Source organism: Zootoca vivipara, chromosome 9 (genome assembly GCF_965207765.1).
Source record: "Zootoca vivipara chromosome 9, rZooViv2.hap1.1, whole genome shotgun sequence".
NCBI classification, from domain to species: Eukaryota; Metazoa; Chordata; class Lepidosauria; order Squamata; family Lacertidae; genus Zootoca; species Zootoca vivipara.
The window spans coordinates 70,089,699-70,108,845 of record NC_142592.1 but is presented as its reverse complement, the minus strand read 5'-3'; the positions used below and the strand labels follow the sequence as shown (position 1 = coordinate 70,108,845).

The window sequence follows — 19,147 nt, the reverse complement described above, 5'->3', positions numbered from 1 at the left end:
GATGCCACAAGGGTCTTTGTTGTTCTATCTGCAAACCCTCCCCTCTGCAACCGCAGTGACCCCTCTGGATCCTGGGTGCTCTGTCTCACAGCCAGTATGTGCAACCGGTTGTCAGGCTCCGTGTGGTTTCATTTCCACGACCCTGTGGCTGGCTTAATGTGCAGAGCGGTGGCCGCATAAGATGTGGCTCCTCCAGCTGTGCGCTAAGCTGTTCCAGGAAAGGAAGGAAGCTGGTTGGTTGGGGAATGTGTCCTTTTCTGAACAGATGTTGATCCAGCTTGTTCTCTTGCCCTAAATGGCACAGAAAAATCAATCCTAAGTGTGTTGCCTGGATAGCAGAGCAGAGGCAGATTGCAACAGCACCATCGGCGCCAGACCCACTTGGCAACAGTGAGCAGCAATTTCTTTAAAAATAATAATCCGCAATCCCTGTTTTTAATCCTCAGTCTTTTCATTAGCCTCTCCATTCTTCCTTGCACCAGGCAGCCACTCACTGTTTCCACTGTTTTTATTTCATAAAATCTATACATCACTGTAAAAAATAAAACAAACAAAACCCAACCACCCCTCAAAGCGGTTTACACAAAAACGATGAAGCAATAAAATTATCAATAAGAAAAATAAACAATAGTAAGGCTTTCGCAAAGCTAAACAATAGGCTAAAAACATATTAAAACTTGCATCAACTTCCTAAATATCTAGACATACTTGTCTAAACAAGTACTTCTTAGCAGAGTTCTTAAAAATGCAGAGTGGTTATTATGGGGCTCCTGTCGAGTTGGCACCTAGGGACTAAAGCAGTCTTGTAGGTAAGCCATTTCCAAGGACTGTATATATTAAGAGTAACACCTGGAACTTGGCACTCCTTTATGATATACGAGGAAACCCCAATACCCCAGGTGGCTTTCTCCCTACATACGGTAACTGTGTTTATTTCAACTTGTTTACCTAGAAAGTTGGGGTTTGTAAATTCTTTTTTTAAAAAATAGTTTCTATTAAGTTTTTCTAATTTACATTTCAAGATAATCATTTAGACAACTTTAAATCAATGACTTCCCTCCTTCTCCTTCCCCGGTTCATTTTACATACCATACATCCCTGCATATTTTACATGAACTAAAGCATTCAGTAATCCATTGTTACACCATCAAAACTTATTTACACTGCTGAATTTATCTTAATGCCACCAGTGTTTTTTAAATGTACACAGCTTTCACCCAATGTTTCATCAGTAAACATTTCCCAGTCTTCTTTAAACATATGTTCTTCTTGTTCTCTTATTCTATATGTTAAATTTGCAAGCTGCACATATTCCATCAATTTAAGTTGCCATTCTTCTTTGGTTGGGACCTCGCTAGTTTTCCATTTTGGGGCTAGCAAAACACAGGCTGCAGTAGTAGCATACATAAATAATCTTTTTTGAGAGTTTCTGTCTGAATTATCCCCAACAAAAAGGACTCTGTTTTTGTTTTGGAAATGTACTTTTAAACATTTCTCCCCAATTCATTATGGATCATTTCCCAATATTTTTTACCCTTTTACAAATCCTCCGCACTTACCTGATTCAGACTTAAACATTTTAGCAAGTCTACTCGGGGTTAGATAACATCTATAAATCATTTTCAGGTTGTTGTCCTTCAATTAATAATATGCTGTGAACTTCATATCGCTCTTCCGGGTGTTTGTAAATTCAAGCAAGGGGGAAATCTCCAGCCTGCTCCTCACACAAGTGCTGAACTCACAGGTCTGCTTGGTTGCTTACCATCATGTTTTCCCCACTGGAGCAGAGATGCTTGCCAGCTGGGCCTCCTCCCCTCCCACCTGTACAGGTGACTTTCCTAACCACCAGGCTGCTGTTGTTTTCTCCTAGCAGCAAAGCCATGCCCCACCTGCAAAAAAATACTGTAAAAGGGTTTCAGTGAAGCCAAATGCATCAGGGGAAAGTGCAGCCAGGCGTTGTGTGTTGTGCATTGATAAAAAGCACAGAATTGTAGAGTTGAAAGGGACCCTGAGCGTCAGTCTAGTCCATGGGTAGGCAAACTAAGGGCCGGGGGCCGGATCTGGCCCAATCGCCTTCTAAATCCGGCCTGCGGACGGTCTGGGAATCAGCATGTTTGTACATTAGTAGAATGTGTGCTTTTATTTAAAATGCATCTCTGGGTTATTTGTGGGGCATAGGAATTCATTCACCCCCCCCCCCAAAAATATAGTCCAGCCCCCCACAAGGTCTGAGGGACAGTGGACCAGCCCCCTGCTGAAAAGGTTTGCTGGCCCCTGTAGTCAAACCCTCTGCAATACAGGAATCACAGGAATGACAGTGTGATATCCAACCTCTGTTTCAAAATCTCCAATGAGGAGTACCATTCCACTGCCGAACAGGTCTTACCCGCTTTTGCCATCAGAAAATTATTCCTAAGGTTTATTCAGAATATTTCATGTCATTTGTTTTTTTTTTTAAGATTTTTTATTACATTTTCTGTTTTACAATTTCAAATACTCAATTTACATCTTTAAGATAACAATGACTTCCCTTCTTTTCTTTCCATGGTTCATTTTACATATAAACCCCTGCATATTTTACAAAAACTATACCATTCAGTATTCCATTATTGCATCCATCAAAACTTATTTACACTGTTGAATTTATCTTAATGCTGCCAGCGTTTTCAGCTGTACACAGTTATTTTCCATATGTTTTCTTTTTCTGTATGTTAAGTCTGCAAGTTGTGCATATGATTTCAACTTAAGTTGCCATTCTTCTTTGGTTGGGACCTCGCTCGTTTTCCATTTTGGGGCCTAGCAAAACACGGACTGCAGTTGTTGCATGCATAAATAACCTTTTCCGACACCTAGGAATTTCTGTCTGAATTATCCCCAACAGAAAGGACTCTGGTGGGTTTTTGGGGTGGGGTGGGGTGGAGAGTACTTTAAAGCATTTTTTGCAAATCATTATAGCTCATTTCCCAATACTCTTACCCTTTTACAAGTCCATCACATATGATAAAACATACCCTCTACCTTATTGCACCTCCAGCACTTATCAGATTCAGACTTAGCAAGCCTACTCAAATACCATCTGTAAATCATTTTCAAGTAGTTTTCTTTCAAAGAACATGCTAATTTCAATTCGCTTTTCCAGAGTTTTCCCCAGAGGTTGAAATCTATATTGTGTCCTATCTCTATTGCCCAGTGTGTCTTTGAGGCTTTAACTAGCTTGTCTTTAGTTTCCCATTCTAATAACAGGTTATACATTTTAGACAAAAGCTTTTTTGAATTGTGAGCTTTGGTGCTAAAAGCCATTCTTTCTAATTTGAACATTTCATATTCAGGTAGGTAGCCATGTTGGTCTGATGCAGTCAAAATAAAAAATAGTTCAGTAGCACCTTAGAGACTAAGATTGTTCTGGGTATGAGCTTTCGTGTGCATACACACTTCTTCAGTTACGCTTCTGAATCCCAGTTGTTGGAAACCACGGGCGGGGGAGGGGGCTCCTGTGCTCTAATCCTGCATCTGGTTGGCCACTGGGAGATGCTGGACTTAGGTGAGCCCCCTTTGCCCTGATCCTGCAGGCTCTTTCCTCCTATCCTTATGGAGGTAAAAGGTAAAGGGACCCCTGACCATTAGGTCCAGTTGTGACCGACTCTGGGGTTGCGCGCTCATCTCGCATTATTGGCCGAGGGAGCCGGCGTATAGCTTCCAGGTCATGTGGCCAGCATGACAAAGCCGCGTCTGGCAAACCAGAGCAGCACATGGAAACGCCGTTTACCTTCCCGCTGTAGCGGTTCCTATTTATCTACTTGCACTTTGACGTGCTTTCGAACTGCTAGGTTGGCAGGAGCTGGGACCAAGCAACGGGAGCTCACCCCGTCACAGGGATTCGAACCGCCGACCTTCTGATCAGCAAGCCCTAGGCTCAGTGGTTTAACCACTGCGCCACCTGGGTCCCTTATGGAGCACCCTTATGGGTATCCTTATGGAGGACTGGTGCACAATTTCCTTACACTGAATTAATACTATTACAAGAGGAAGTGTGTGCTTCTGTGACTACTGCCAGGTTCCTTTGGAGCATCATGTGCTGCTAAGAGACAGGGTGCTGCTGTGTGGGCAGATTCCTCATCCCATTCCAGTGTTTCACCCAAACTGACAGCTCTGGTGATCCTATCATTTGAACGGTGATGAGATCAGCATAGGCAGCCGAGGAGGCTGGTCGGCATAAGGTGCAGGTGGGCCATCGCATGTGTCCGCCACACCACCAAGGGCAGCCTATCCACTGCCCCAAGGGAGCAGCCGGTGCCCCTCCCTGGATGTAAGGCCTGCCCGCCTTGCAGCCACAACAAGCACCACCTTAGCAACCCGGAGACGTGGCCTAAGGCTCCTGGGAGCTCCGCACAGACAACCGAGCCTGAGGCCACAAAGCATGTCTCTAATCCAAACAGCCACCCAATGGCGCTTGCCATGAGGAAGCCAGTCGCTTCAGCAGCAGGGCTGGCCCAGATTCCGCCAAGAGTTGTTTGGTCCTGAAATACCCCACCCCCTGTGTAGAAAACCACCGGGCGTGAAGCTGGCTTGCAGATACATCCCTATCCTTCGGCTGCATCACTATGGCAATGCGCCCGCCTCCCCCAGCCTCCGGGGAGGATTCACAGGGCAGCTGGGACGCCCACATTGCCACCTCTCTCCAGGAGAAGCTAGCAAACCAGGGAAAACCAATTAGTGCCCAGCCCTGGGGGTGGGGGTACGACAACCCCCCCCTTTTTAGCTCCTTCCCCTCGCTGGGGAGAATGGAGACCCTCGCTGCGTACATAGAGGCATAGGAGACCCAGGCCTGCCAGAAGTTGCCCTTTCGCCCACGGTGGCGCGCGGTCCTTCCCACTTCAGCACCGAGCGCACGGACAGCTCCCACGGCCGTTGTTTCAGCACCAGAGCCGGCGGACAGCTCCGCTTCCTCCTGCCAGGCTCCGCGGAGGCTCCGCGCGGAACGGTTGGTGGCGGAGAAGTGGGGAGGTTGCTAAGTGGGGTGCCCTACCTCCCAAAAAGGGGGCGAGAGGAGAGGTTCCGTAGACTGGCTCCTCCAAAGCCTTGGCGACAGCCTTCCTTTGTCTTCTGGGGAGGCGGGGAGGGCGATCCGAGGCTCAGGACGCGAGTCCTCCTCTCCTTTCTCCCCCTCCGCCCCTCGTGCGCCGCCTTTGCTATAGCGGCGCCGCATCTGCATTGGGGGGGGGGCGCTGTTGAGCCTCGCCCCTCCTCCCCCGGCGTCGTCGAGCCGGAGAGCGCCGGGCTGGTGGGCATTGGCTCAGGCCGCCTCCCTCCGCTCCTCTTCGCAGCCAGCGCCCCCCCTCCGCCCCCCCCCCGGCCGCTGTTTACTCGGGCCTTGCCGGACGGAGCGCGCGTGATGGCTGCAGTGACGAGAGGCTCCGGGCATCAGCATCACCAGCAGCCTCCGCAGTGACACCGCCCGCCCGCCTGCCTGCCCGCTCCAGTGCAGCCCGGCCCTCGCCGCCGCCCCGCCCGGCCCCCGACAGCCTCGCCCTGCCGTGCGCCCCGACAGCCCCAGCCCGGCTAGGCTGCGCCGCGGAGAAGATGGCGGATCGGGCGGAGATGTTCTCGCTCTCCACCTTCCATTCGCTCTCCCCGCCGGGCTGCAGGTAAGCCGACGCGCTTCGCTTGGCGCAGCCCCGCCCGGCCGGCCGGGCTCCGGGGACCCCGGGGGTGGGTGCCTGGGGGCGGGCGGTTGGGCGCGGAATCCCCCGCACGGCCTCAAACCCCACCCCGGATTGACGATTGAGGAGCAGGTCGGGGGCTGGAGGGTTTTCTTAACCTAGAGCTGGGAGCTCAGCCTGCAATGAGTGGGGGGTTTGGTCAGGTTGGCCTCCCCAGATTTGCCCCCAAGGCCTTCGTCCTAGGACGTAGAGACAGGCTCTCGACCATAGGAGGACAGAGTGGGCATGGGGAAATAAACCCCCAAGGCCTAGCTGTTCTCTGCTCTCGTCCCCCTCGGAAGAGCACCTGCTGGGCTCTGCCCCCGGCCCCTTACCTCTTACCACCAGCCTCTGGGCCTGCTTCGGGTCCCAGGCAAAGCCCCCCCCCCCGGCCTACCCTTACAAAGGGTTGGCCTCATCCCTTCCGTGCTGAGAATCCCCCATTGGATCCGTCCCTTGCTGTTTTCAGGGACTGGGGGGAGGGTGTCCCTTGGGGAATTCCCAGGTCAGAGACTGCTGCAGCGCTGGAAGCTGCCACCCTCACCGCCACCCCCTCTGCCCCGCCCCAACGTGCCCTTGGGATCAACACTGTGCAGAGCTTTGCAAGCTCCCCCACATATTTTCTGTCTCCCCCTCCCCCTCCTTCCACCCATCCAATCCTTTAATGTGTTTGTTGCCAAACCCAGCAGATTTCGCTTGATTAATCTCCTTGCCCCGCTGCTTTGCCAGCAAAGTGGATCCCTTGGCAGAGCCCCAGACAGCCCTCGAACCTCCCCCACCCCCTTCTCTTACGCTCCAGGCTTTTATCTCCTTCTTCCCTTCCTGCCCCCACTGGGGGCCCTGGATCCCATTTGCAGAGATGGGCCTCTTAGATGGATCCGGGAGGCAGTGGAAACAGGTGCTTCCTGACTTGGCCTCCTGCCCTCCCAAAGTACACATTTGCTGGTGCGGAAGAGGAAGGGGCCGGGCCAGGCCAAACGGTAGCTGTGCCCACTGCCCAGGGCTCTATTAAGGCAAGAACCACACCTGGTTCCACGGGCAGGTGTGGGCAGGTGGCTGATGGTGAGGCCCCGTACCTGGGGAGTTGCATCAGGGAACAAGGTCCCTAACTGCACACAGGGCATCAACGTGGCCTAAAAAGCATGGGTGATGTGCAGGGGTACCTGGGAGGCGCCACACCTGTCGGACGATGGATCCTCTTTCCCCACCCCCACCCCATCTCTTGTGTCCAGGCCGGCAGGAAGCCATATCTACCTTGATGCAGCGATGCCACAGGGGATCCTGCTTGGGGGGGGGGGGAGATCCAGCACGTTCCTCTTGTAACCCCTGGTAACTGCTGCAGAGCTGGTGTAGAGATGTGTCGCGTTTACTGCTGCTTTTAGATCCTACCTCAGTGCTTGGAGAGACAACACCCTGGAGATGGGGGAAGCAAAGCTTGGGCTTCCTGGCAAAGGGAGAGGAAGTTAGGAGCTTGTGTCTGTTCTTCTGTGGCGCTAGAGCTGGAGAAATGGAGCTTCCGGGTGTGAGGGTCCTGGGAAACGAGGGGCGCTTTCCCTTGCATCAACCTCCAAGGTTGTGTCGGGGGAGGACTGTGCTGGGCTCCAGCAACCATTGCAGGACAGGTCAAGGGGAAAAGATGGTGTCCAGGGGTCCCTGGCAGTTGTCACATGGGCCCACAAGGAGCATTTGGGAATGGTGGGGTGGCCAGAAGGTGTGGGGATGGGCATCCCTCGTGGACTACGTTGAGGAGAGAGATGACTGGCTGCCTGTGGCTCTCATCAGCTGTTTCTCTGAAGGAGGAGGTGGGAAGGGGGGGTCTTTCATGATGTCTGCCATTCTCATACTCAAATGTGAAAGCACAGGAGCACCATATCCCTCTCTGGGATGACCTTCCTTTTAACAGCAGTTACATTTCGAGACTTTTCCCACTTTTTGTGGGAGAGGATGCACCTACCGAAGGAGTGGACATTTGTGGATGTGCTGGGGAGCTCTAAAGGGAGACTATGGAACTCCCTCCCTCAAGAGGGATGGCCGGGATGGCCACCAACTTGGGTGGCTTTAAAAAAGGATCCAACAAATTTGTGGAGGATAAAGCTATTTATTGTAGGCTCCTAGCCACAATAGCTCTGCTCTGCCTCCAGAGTCATAGAGTCATAGAATCATAGAGTTGGAAGAGAACACAAGGGCCATCGAGTCCAACCCCCTGCGAAGCAGGAAACACCATCAAAGCATTCTTGACATATGCCTGTCAAGCCTCTGCTTAAAGACCTCCAAAGAAGGAGACTCCACCACACTCCTTGGTAGCAAACTCCACTGCCGAACAGCTCTTACTGTCAGGAAGTTCTTCCTAATGTTTAGGTGGTAGCAAAGGTAGCAAAGCTTCTGAATCCCAGCTGCTGGAAACGACAGGAAGGGGAGAGTGTTCTGGTGCTCGAATCCTGCTTGTTGGTTTCCCACAGGCATCTGGTTGGCTAATGTGAGAACACGATGCTGGACTCGGTTGGCCCCCTTTGGCCTGATCCAGCAGGTTCTTACTTAATTTCTCCAACACCTCCAGGAGCTCACATAGCAGAATAGACCCCCCCAAATTTGAGGGCTAAGAGAGCTGCAGCCTTCCCCAACCTGGTGCCCTCCAGATGTTTTATCCTGCAACTCCCATCAACCCCATTCCCCATGGCCAGCTTAAATAAAGTTCAGCTCTGGCAATGAAGTCCACCAAAAGCCTAACTAGTTAACCATCGGGCATCATAAGGTGAAAGGAGAAGGCAGAGTGGAGTGTGTTCCAAGGGTTGAGCCTGGCCATTGAGGAGGCTCTCCTTTATGCTGCTACATGGTAGGCCTCGGCTATTGATGTGCAGAGCAACTAAGAGAGTCTCCCTTGCAGATCCCGAAAAATGGACAGATCTGCCCAGGAGAAGCCATTCTCTTAGGTATCCAAGCTTCAGGCAGTGTAGGGCTTTGTAAGCCAGCATTGTTACACGACATTCAAATCTCCTGGTGGTGAGAGATTCCAGGAGTTCCAGAAGCAGTTACCCAGGTTCTCTTTCCTTGGAAAGAAGGTCAACAGAGATTGTGTGGTTTTTATCTACACATATATACAGCCTGAGGCTAAGGAAGAGGGGTTCACAGAATTAGCACCCCCAACAGATCTTGCTTCTTCATTTATCATGGCTTTGGGACCAGCACAGAGCAAGCAGGTCTCTCTGCCTCCAGCTTCCAGCCTCTCCACAGCTCTGCTCACACTCACTGCTCTGGCTATTGCTGGGTGAGGGCAGAGGATAATAGAATCATAGAGTTGGAAGAGACCGCAAGGGCCATCCAGTCCAACCCCCTGCCAAGCAGGAAACACCATCAAAGCATTCTTGACATATACCTGTCAAGCCTCTGCTTTTGTTGTTGTTTAGTTGTTTAGTCGTGTCCAACTCTTCGTGACCCCATGGACCAGAGCACGCCAGGCACTCCTGTCTTGCACTGCCTCCCGCAGTTTGGTCAAACTCATGTTGGTAGCTTCGAGAACATTGTCCAACCATCTCGTCCTCTGTCGTCCCCTTCTCCTAGTGCCCTCCATCTTTCCCAACATCAGGGTCTTTTCCAAGGATTCTTCTCTTCTCATGAGGTGGCCAAAGTATTGGAGCCTCAGCTTCACGATCTGTCCTTCCAGTGAGCACTCAGGGCTGATTTCCTTCAGAATGGATAGGTTTGATCTTCTTGCAGTCCATGGGACTCTCAAGAGTCTCCTCCAGCACCATAATTCAAAAGCATCCATTCTTCGGCGATCAGCCTTCTTTATGGTCCAGCTCTCACTTCCAGACATCACTACTGCATCACTAAAGACCTCCAAAGAAGGAGACTCCACCACACTCCACACTTAGTTGTAGCTCTTGCAGCATGGCTCATTCTTTTGGGATGAGGACACTTCAGTGGCCAGTTAATGCCATCATCTTGGCTGGCTAGGTTTTGGCAACATTTGCAAAGGCGGAGGAGTAATGGGAAAGACAGGCTCGGGTAAGTGGGCTGCCCCACCTGTGGCCTGTGGCTGGCTCTGCTGCATGACGGACCCAACCAGAAGTGAATGCAGATGTGCCCCGGCGCATGAGCCAAGAGAGCATAAAGGCATCGCTGGGTCTGTATGGCGGCAATGTTCTGCGGCAATGTTCTGGTGGGCCAGGGGCACTGGCAGCCAGAGCAGGACCCCCCACATAAACACGCCCCAAGGGAAATCAAATCAAACCTTATTTGCATAGCCAACAGGCCATAGCAGGTCCCAGGGGAAAAGAAAGTACTTCTTCATGCAGCGCATAGTTAAACTATGGAACTCCTTCCCGCAGGAGGCAGGGATGGGCCCCAACCTAGATGCCCTCAGAAGAGGATAGGGCAAATCCATGAAGGAGAAGAGAGCTGCCCGTGGCTACTAGCGGTGTGCAAATTTTAGGAAATAAATAGAATAAATGAATGGAAAGGGCAATAAGACCTTCCAACTACAGAGTAGTTGATGGTGGGTGTTTATCTGAAATACAAGGCTCCTTGGATTCTCTTCATATCAAATGAGTTCTCCCCTTTAATATTCCTGAAGCTTAATTACAAAATGGGAACCCTGTCGAAAGCTCCCCTGCTCCCCCCCACCATCATGCAGCTAGCTAGGCAAGCCCCTAGACTTCTATTGACCAGCCCCTGCCGGTCACTTCTGATACCATGTTGCGGAGGGGATGGCTCTTGGGTCCTTTTCACCACCAGTCAAGGTCACGCCACATCATGCATGTGGGATCTTGTAATGTCCTTGAGAGTGCACTGGGCGCATGGGGACGTGGGGAGGTTGCCTTCTACAAGACTGGACCCTTGGTTCCTTCAGCTCAGTACAGTGGTCCCTCGGTTCTCAAACTTAATCCGTTCCGGAACTCCATTCCAAAACCAATGTTTTCCAAAACCAAGGTGCGTTTTCCCATAGAAAGTAATGCAAAATGGATTAATCCGTTCCACACGTTGGAAAAACAACCCCTAAAACACCAATTTAACATGGATTTTACTATCTAACGAGAAGACCATTCATCCATAAAATGAAAGCAATAAACAATGTACTGCAGTCACACAGTCAATCCATCAGTAGCTGAACTGGGTTCCACACAGTCACACACACACACACACACACACACACACACGTGCCACAAAAACACAAAATAAATAGCAAGTAGATAAATAGGTACCACTGCGGCGGGAAGGTAAACAGCATTTCTGTGGGCTTTGGCACTCATCACGGTCCTCCGTGTGCCAATAGCGGTTTAGTCATGCTGGCCACATGAGCTGGAAAAGTTTCTGTGGACAAATGCCATCTCCCTTGGCCTGAAAGCGAGATGACCGCTGCAACCCCATAGTCACCTTTGACTGGACTTAACCATCCAGGGGTCCTTTACTTTTTCTTTTCTTTTCTGTTTTACCAAGAAACTTTTTTACTGTTGTTGGTTTTTTTTACTGTTTTACTAAGAAACTTTTTTTTACTGTTTTACCAAGAAACTTGCGGGTTGGTTCAGCAATTGTTGTTGTTTAGTCGTGTCCGACTCTTCTTGACCCTATGGACCAGAGCACACCAGGCACTCCTGTCTTCCACTGCCTCCCGCAGTTTGGTCAAACTCATCAATAGTTCAATGGTTCAGCAATAGAATACTCTATTAGATCCTAACCACCACCACCCCTCACCGAAGTATCATCTTATCTAGCCCCCTGCAATGTAGGAATCACAGCTAAAGAACTCGTAACAGATGGCTCCCTAAAAATCTCCAGCGGTGAGGAGTCTGCCGCCTTTCAGGAGAGTCTTTTCTGCTGTTGAACGGCTCTTACTTTCGGAAAGTTATTCCTAATCTTGAGCCAGATTCTCCTTTCTTATAGATCATGTGCTTTGCCTCTGCACTGAGTGTGCTTTCAGCATCTGTTGGGGGTCTGCCCCTTAGGTACTGTTTTGCTTGTGCCGGGAATATTGTGCTGCAGGATGTGAATCCAAGAACATCCTTGCATTAGTTGCTAGCAACACTTAATGGTGGAGAGCAGGGAGCAGAGAGAAATTGCTCCCCAGGGACCGGCCTGCACCTGCTTGTTTTCACCTTCGCCCGGCTTCTTTCTTGGTCTGTTGGCAGAGCTTAGTTTTTCTGTTCCTAATATATATATATATATATATATATATATATATATATATATATATATATATATAATAATAATAATAATAATTTTTATTAATTTTATAAACACAAAAGAAAAGAAAAAGACAAAAGAAACATCACCAACAACTTAAAAAACAATAAAACACTATAAAATACAATAACATAACGATAAAGGAAAAAACAAACATCTAAATACCATTCCAGATTTCTTTAACATTGTCTATAGGGACCTCCCCGAGTTCCCTCCATCTGCGCTTCATTTCATTTTTATCTCTTAGAAATTTCCAATGCATTTTTATACAAATTTCTTAAAATTTCAAATCTATCCTTTCTATATACTTCACTTAGACTCTAAATTCTCAGCTTCTATACAATTCTAAATCTCATCTTAATATTCAATTTTTGCATATTTTTTCAAATAAATTTTGAAATCTTTCCACTCTTCTTTTGTCGCTTCTTCTCCCCAGTCGCGGATTCTTCCGGTCATCTCAGCCATTTCCAAGTTTTTCTGTTCCTTTTTAACCAGATGGTGCAATGGCCTTTCTTTGTTCCACTCTTTTCCTGGTCCATTTCTGATCTCTTTTTTAAAAAAAATATTATTGATTTTTCCACATATTTTTAAACATAACTTCCAACATATATAACATAGCAAACATTTGGCTACACTAGCCTACGACTTCCATCCTCCTTGGCTGATGGTTTTCCAACTTACTCTGATACTACATTTTATTACTGTAGTTATTACTATTAAATCCTTTTCATGAATAAAAATTATAAATTATACTTTGCAATAATGAATAAAAATTATCCTCACAAAACTTCTTGTAACCCTACTAGCAAGGTCAGTTATTTACAGTTGTCTTTCAAATATGCCATAAATTTCCTCCAGTCTTTCAGGAAAGTTTGGTCTTGCTGGTTCCGAATTTTCCCAGTTAATTTAGTCCATCAATTTTGCCTTCTTTCTTAGGCCTCTCTTTCTGCTTCCATCGTTGGGATAATAATAATCTTGCTGCAGTTGATGCATATAAAAACGGTCTTTTCTATTGCTTATATATTTCATTACCTTCAATATCGAGCAGGAAGGCTTCTGGTTTTTTACGAATGTATATTTTCTTTTTTCTTTTTTGCACACCCGATCCTCTCAAAGTTATGCCTGCCTAACTGGGTGTGCACATATTTAGCATTAGGCAGATAGATTTTAAAATAGCAAAAACCCAGCCAGACCAAAATAGTTTACCCGCAAGATCGCCTTACCCCCCATGAGCCCACACAACTGCTTCAGTGCGTGGAACTGGCATTCTTACCAGCGACACATAGTTCCCATTCCGCATTTGTAAGAATTTGATCATTCAGCGTGGCAGCACCTGCACTTTGGAACTCCCTGCCTGTTGAAATCAGGCAGTCATCTTCACCCTTCTCTCTTTGGCACCTGCTAAAAACCTTCTTGAGACAAACTTGCCCAGATGCTTAGAAAGTTGTTGATTTTAATCCATCTTTTGGTCTGTTTTAAGGTACAGTTGTGATGGGTTTTTTTTCCTTGTTTGTATCTTTTTGTAAACAGCTTTGAAGTTTGTTTTTAAGGTCAAACTGGGTATTAATTTTATGAAACAAACAAACAAACAAACAAACAAACCCTAAAGGGGAGGGGACATCTACCCAGAGTCCTAGATCTTATAGAATCATAGAATCACAGAGTTGGAAGAGACCACAAGGGGCATCCAGTCCAACCCCCTGCCAAGCAGGAAACACCATCAAAGCATTCCTGACATATGCCTGTCAAGCCTCTGCTTAAAGACCTCCAAAGAAGGAGACTCCACCACACTCCTTGGCAGCAAATTCCACTGCCGAACAGCTCTTACTGTCAGGAAGTTCTTCCTAATGTTGAGGTGGAATCTTCTTTCTTGTAGTTTGAATCCATTGCTCCGTGTCCGCTTCTCTGGAGCAGCAGAAAACAACCTTTCACCCTCCTCTATATGACATCCTTTTATATATTTGAACATGGCTATCATATCACCCCTTAACCTTCTCTTCTCCAGGCTAAACATACCCAGCTCCCTAAGCCGTTCCTCATAAGGCATCGTTTCCAGGCCTTTGACCATTTTGGTTGCCCTCTTCTGGACATGTTCCAGCTTGTCAGTATCCTTCTTGAACTGTGGTGCCCAGAACTGGACACAGTACTGCAGGTGAGGTCTGACCAGAGCAGAATCTTTTTCACATGCACCCTTGTCAAGGCAGGTGTTTCCCCCCCATCCTATATTTGTGCATCTGGTTTTTTTCTGCCTAAGGGCAGAACCTGACATTTGCCCCTATTGAAATTCATTTTGTTAGCCTGTGCCCAGTTCTCCAGTCTGTGAAGGTCATATTGCGGAATCTTGTTCAAATATCTCGCACAGATCTCAGGCATCCTTCCATCCCTCCTCCCTCAGTAGACCCATAGGAGAGCTCAGAGTGAATACCCTGGGGGTCAATTTCTTTTCTTATCCACAAGGCTAACCTTATCAGAAGACCTGAGCCTTGCTCAGCTGCCAGAGAAAATGAGAGACTCTTTCCCACTGCCGAGTCATTTAAGCAACTTTGGCATTGCTCCTGCTCCGCCTCCCTCATTCGCCATGCGGGCAAGACATCTGACTGAGGGTCAGAATTTGCTAGGTGGTCACAAATGTGCAGCTCGAGGGACTTGGCAAACTGAAAAGGATTTGCTTTGCGTGTCAAGGCCCCAAGAAATCCCAATAACTCACAACGGACACAATAATTATGGTTTGTTTTTTGGGCATTATTTTTGGCCACAACTTTATTTAAAAATACAATTTAATTCTGAGTGTTGGCTTAGGCTTTGGTTAATCCATCTGTCCACCCTAAGGGACAGGATCATTTCCATCTGACCCTTGGGTCAAGACCATACCATCTGCCCGTTGGGCAGGACCAATTCCATCTGACCATTTGGGTCAGGACCAGCTCCGACTTACCTAGTGGTTGGTAAGTCAAGTAAACACCCCAAAGGATTGGAGGTACGGTTTCACTATACTCTCCTTCCCCCAAGGAGTGTTCCCCAAGGCTCAGCTCTGTAATGGACACACCATCTTTGCTGATGGCTGGATGATGGACTAGAGTCCCTGAGCCCCAGGATTCCTTTAACGGAATACTTCTATGAGGAGCAAATAATGGGGGGTAGGCATTTAGCCATGCCCCTCCAATACCATTTAACCAAAGCCTAACGGCCAACCTAACAAGTTGTGACAGATTGCTTGACAGTAGGCGAAAACCAAATGGCAACAGCCAATCAGCCAAGTGGAAAAATTCCTACTGGACCCCTGAATACAGGCGACGACCGCTAGTCGGGCAAGCAGCGTCGACTAAAGCCTAACGTCAGGGCAGGTGGGCGGGGATTCGGAAGCTTTTCAACAGACTGGGGAAACCGAAAGCGACGCGATCATTAAGTTAGATGTGCCTGTCAATCAAAATCAAGGCACGCTCCGTGACTCAGCTTACACTTGGCCCCACCCCCTCCCAGATTTCTTTCAGGCCTGTCCGCAAACGCCACTACACTCTATGAGTGTAATGGTCTTTGCCTTCCCGTTACATCAGCCAGCCTGTCCTTGCCCCCAGGCAGCAGAGCCACCTTGCCCAGCTGGTGCCAAGGACTGTCCTGGCATCAACGGACTGGTGGCATTTTGGATTATGTTAAGGGGAGCCTCTTATCTGGGACTTGTGGGGGCAATAATAATGATGTGGGTTGGGGGGGGTCAGTCTGGATGACACCCTTGGCTCCCTTGGGGTGCTGTGCCCAGTGAGAGTTAGAATCCAATAGAGGACTCCATTGCTGAACTATCCAGACGAGTTTCTTTGTAAGAGAGTGACCTTATCTGGCTACAAGTGTCCTCACCGACATCCCCAAAAAAGGAGTCAGGTTGCAAGAACTACAACCAAGTGATGGGGTGCCTCAGGCTAGCAGGTGGGCCTTCACTGTCCCCCTCACCTAGTTACTAGATGGGAGAACAACAGCCAAAGGGTTATGTGTGAGCTGAGCTAGAAAGTGGCTGGAAAATGGAGACACAGAGACCCACTTGCTCTATGCTGGATCAAAAGCTGTGTGTAATAGGTTCATAGAATCATAGAGTTGGAAGAGACCACGAGGGCCATCCAGTCCAACCCCCTGTCAAGCAGGAAACACCATCAAAGCATTCTTGACATATGCCTGTCAAGCCTCTGCTTGTTGTTGTTTAGTCGTTTAGTCGTGTCCGACTCTTCGTGACCCCATGGACCAGAGCACGCCAGGCACTCCTGTCTTGCACTGCCTCCCGCAGTTTGGTCAAACTCATGTTCGTAGCTTCGAGAACACTGTCCAACCATCTCGTCCTCTGTCGTCCCCTTCTCCTAGTGCCCTCCATCTTTCCCAACATCAGGGTCTTTTCCAGGGAGTCTTCTCTTCTCATGAGGTGGCCAAAGTATTGGAGCCTCAGCTTCAGGATCTGTCCTTCCAGGGAGCACTCAGGGCTGATTTCCTTAAGAATGGATAGGTTTGATCTTCTTGCAGTCCACGGGACTCTCAAGAGTCTCCTCCAGCACCATAATTCAAAAGCATCAATTCTTTGGCGATCAGCCTTCTTTGTGGTCCAGCTCTCACTTCCATACATCACTACAGTGGTACCTCGCAAGATGAATGCCTCGCACGGCGAAAAACTCGCACAACGAAAGCGTTTTGCGATGTTTTTGGTGACTCGCAAGACAAAGTTTTCTATGGCCTGCTTCACAAGATGAAGTTTTCAGCGGTTTTTTGTTTGTTTGTTTTGCCGCGGCAAACCGCGCTTCGCAAGACAAAATTATCGCAAGATGAAGCAACTCGCGGAACGAATTACTTTCGTCTTGCGAGGCACCACTGTACTGGGAAAACCATGTTGTTGTTTAGTCATTTACTCGTGTCCGACTCTTCGTGACCCCATGGACCATAGCACGCCAGGCACTCCTGTCTTGCACTGCCTCCCGCAGTTTGGTCAAACTCATGTTCGTAGCTTCGAGAACACTGTCCAACCATCTTGTCCTCTGTCGTCCCCTTCTCCTAGTGCCCTCAATCTTTCCCAACATCAGGGTCTTTTCCAGGGAGTCTTCTCTTCTCATGAGGTGGCCAAAGTATAGCTTTAACTATATGGATTTTTGTCAGCACTATACTGTTTCAAAATCCATAAACAGAAGACATATAACATGTGTATGGAGTCACATATTAATAAGAATCAAATAAATGTTCCATGAACAGGAATGGTAGAGAAGTCAGTGTCAAAGATCACTGGAATGGAGGCAGAAGGCCTTTCCACAGTCAATATCTTACAAACGTGAAATGACGGGTGCTCCGAACGCCGCAGTAGGGTGCTCCGAGTACAACAGCAGACAGGACAGTTCTTCCAGAATAATGAACTGTTTCAATGATAAATATTCATCAGAAAATGAATAGTCCCCAAAAGGACATCAAATGGCCATGGATCAGCTATCACTAAAAAGTGCAATAAGTTGATGGATTTGATATACTTTTGGGGACTATTAATCCATTTCAGGGATCTTTGACAGTGACTTCCCACTCCTACCATTCCTGTTCATGGAACATTTATTTGATTCTTATTAGTTTGTGACTTGGTGCACATATTATATGTCTTCTGTTTATGAATTTTGAAACAGTATAGTGTTATAAAAATATTGTCAGTATATTATTAGCCAACGTGTTGCTTGTTGGTTCAGAATGTTCTGTTTTGCAACACAGGGGATTTTCTTTGGTGTATTCTCTGAGGGCAGTAAAACTTTTAATGAGAATCGAAGAATCCGTTTTGCTCTAGAACCTCATTGCCTCTTAGTACCCTCCTAGGTAATTCTCCTCCAAGGGAGGGAAATGCACACTTTGGGTACCACTGGGCTCCACTGACTGCCTAATTCTGAAAGCGAGAGCTAACTGGGCACCAAGCTCACCCATGCGACCCAAATCCTGATGTGCAGTTCATTACTCAGTGGTAGTGATTGACGTATACTCTGCACATGCTCAGCAATGTTCTTCTTTGAATCGGGTCCCCTTTTTTGCCAGTGCTGATTCTGGCCCTGAAAAACCAAACTTGACCCTCGAGCTTAAATTAAACCTCGGCGCTGCTGCTGCTGCTGACCATTTGACGTCGCAGGCTAATGCTTTTCTCTCTCCAAGAGGCTGGAAAGCACTGCAAGCTATTAGAGGAGGCAGGGCAAGCACAGAGGTTAATAAATCAGGAGACAGAGATGGATCTGGCACAGGTCCCATTGGGCAATTTTTTCCCTCTGCCGCTAACCTCTGCAGCATCAGGTGCTTGATGAGTGAGGGAGCAGGCAGGGTGGAGGAAGAGGAAGAGGCAAGATCTTGTTTTGGACTATATACGGAACTCCTATCACCTTCAGCCGCGGCTGGCTGGACCTGATGGGAATTGTAGTTCAAAACACCTGGAAGGTGTCCAATTGCAGAGGTTCTCCAAAGAGCCATGATGCCCAAAGATGGAAGCAGGTCAGCCAAGGTGGTGAGGGGGATGGGCCCTTTCGCTCAGGCCTTGCCCGTCCACTGCCACCAGATTTAATAAGAGCCTGCTGGATCAGGCCAGTGGCCCATCTCAGTGCCGGATTTCTTGTTGTTGTTGTTGTTTAGTCGTTTAGTCGTGTCCGACTCTTCGTGACCCCATGGACCATAGCACGCCAGGCACTCCTGTCTTGCACTGCCTCCCGCATTTCGGTCAAACTCATGTTCGTAGCTTCGAGAACACTGTCCAACCATCTTGTCCTCTGTCGTCCCCTTCTCCTAGTGCCCTCAATCTTTCCCAACATCAGGGTCTTTTCCAAGGATTCTTCTCTTCTCATGAGGTGGCCAAAGTATTGGAGCCTCAGCTTCACGATCTGTCCTTCCAGTGAGCACTCAGGGCTGATTTCCTTAAGAATGGATAGGTTTGATCTTCTTGCAGTCCATGGGACTCTCAAGAGTCTCCTCCAGCACCATAATTCAAAAGCATCAATTCTTCAGCGATCAGCCTTCTTTATGGTCCAGCTCTCACTTTCATCCATCACTACTGGGAAAACCATAGCTTTAACTATACGGACATTTGTCAGCAAGGTGATGTCTCTGCTTTTTAAGATGCTGTCTAGGTTTGTCATCACTTTTCTCCCAAGAAGGAGGCGTCTTTTAATTTCGTGACTGCTGTCACCATCTGCAGTGATCAAGGAGCCCAAGAAAGTAAAATCTCTCACTGCCTCCATTTCTTCCCCTTCTATTTGCCCGGAGGTGATGGGACCGGATTTATGTATAAG

General features: G+C 48.2%; 1 protein-coding gene across 1 annotated transcript in view; it reads left to right on the top strand.

The window, feature by feature from the left end:
* The first annotated feature begins 5,354 nt into the window (after nucleotides 1–5,354).
* MAPK8IP2 (mitogen-activated protein kinase 8 interacting protein 2) overlaps nucleotides 5,355–19,147 on the top strand; it is a 48,471-nt gene continuing 34,678 nt past the window's right edge. The window contains exon 1 of the mRNA XM_060279308.2: nucleotides 5,355–5,645. Within this exon, the coding sequence (XP_060135291.1) occupies nucleotides 5,581–5,645 (65 nt within the window). The 5' untranslated portion in view covers nucleotides 5,355–5,580. The remainder of the gene's footprint in view (nucleotides 5,646–19,147) is intronic.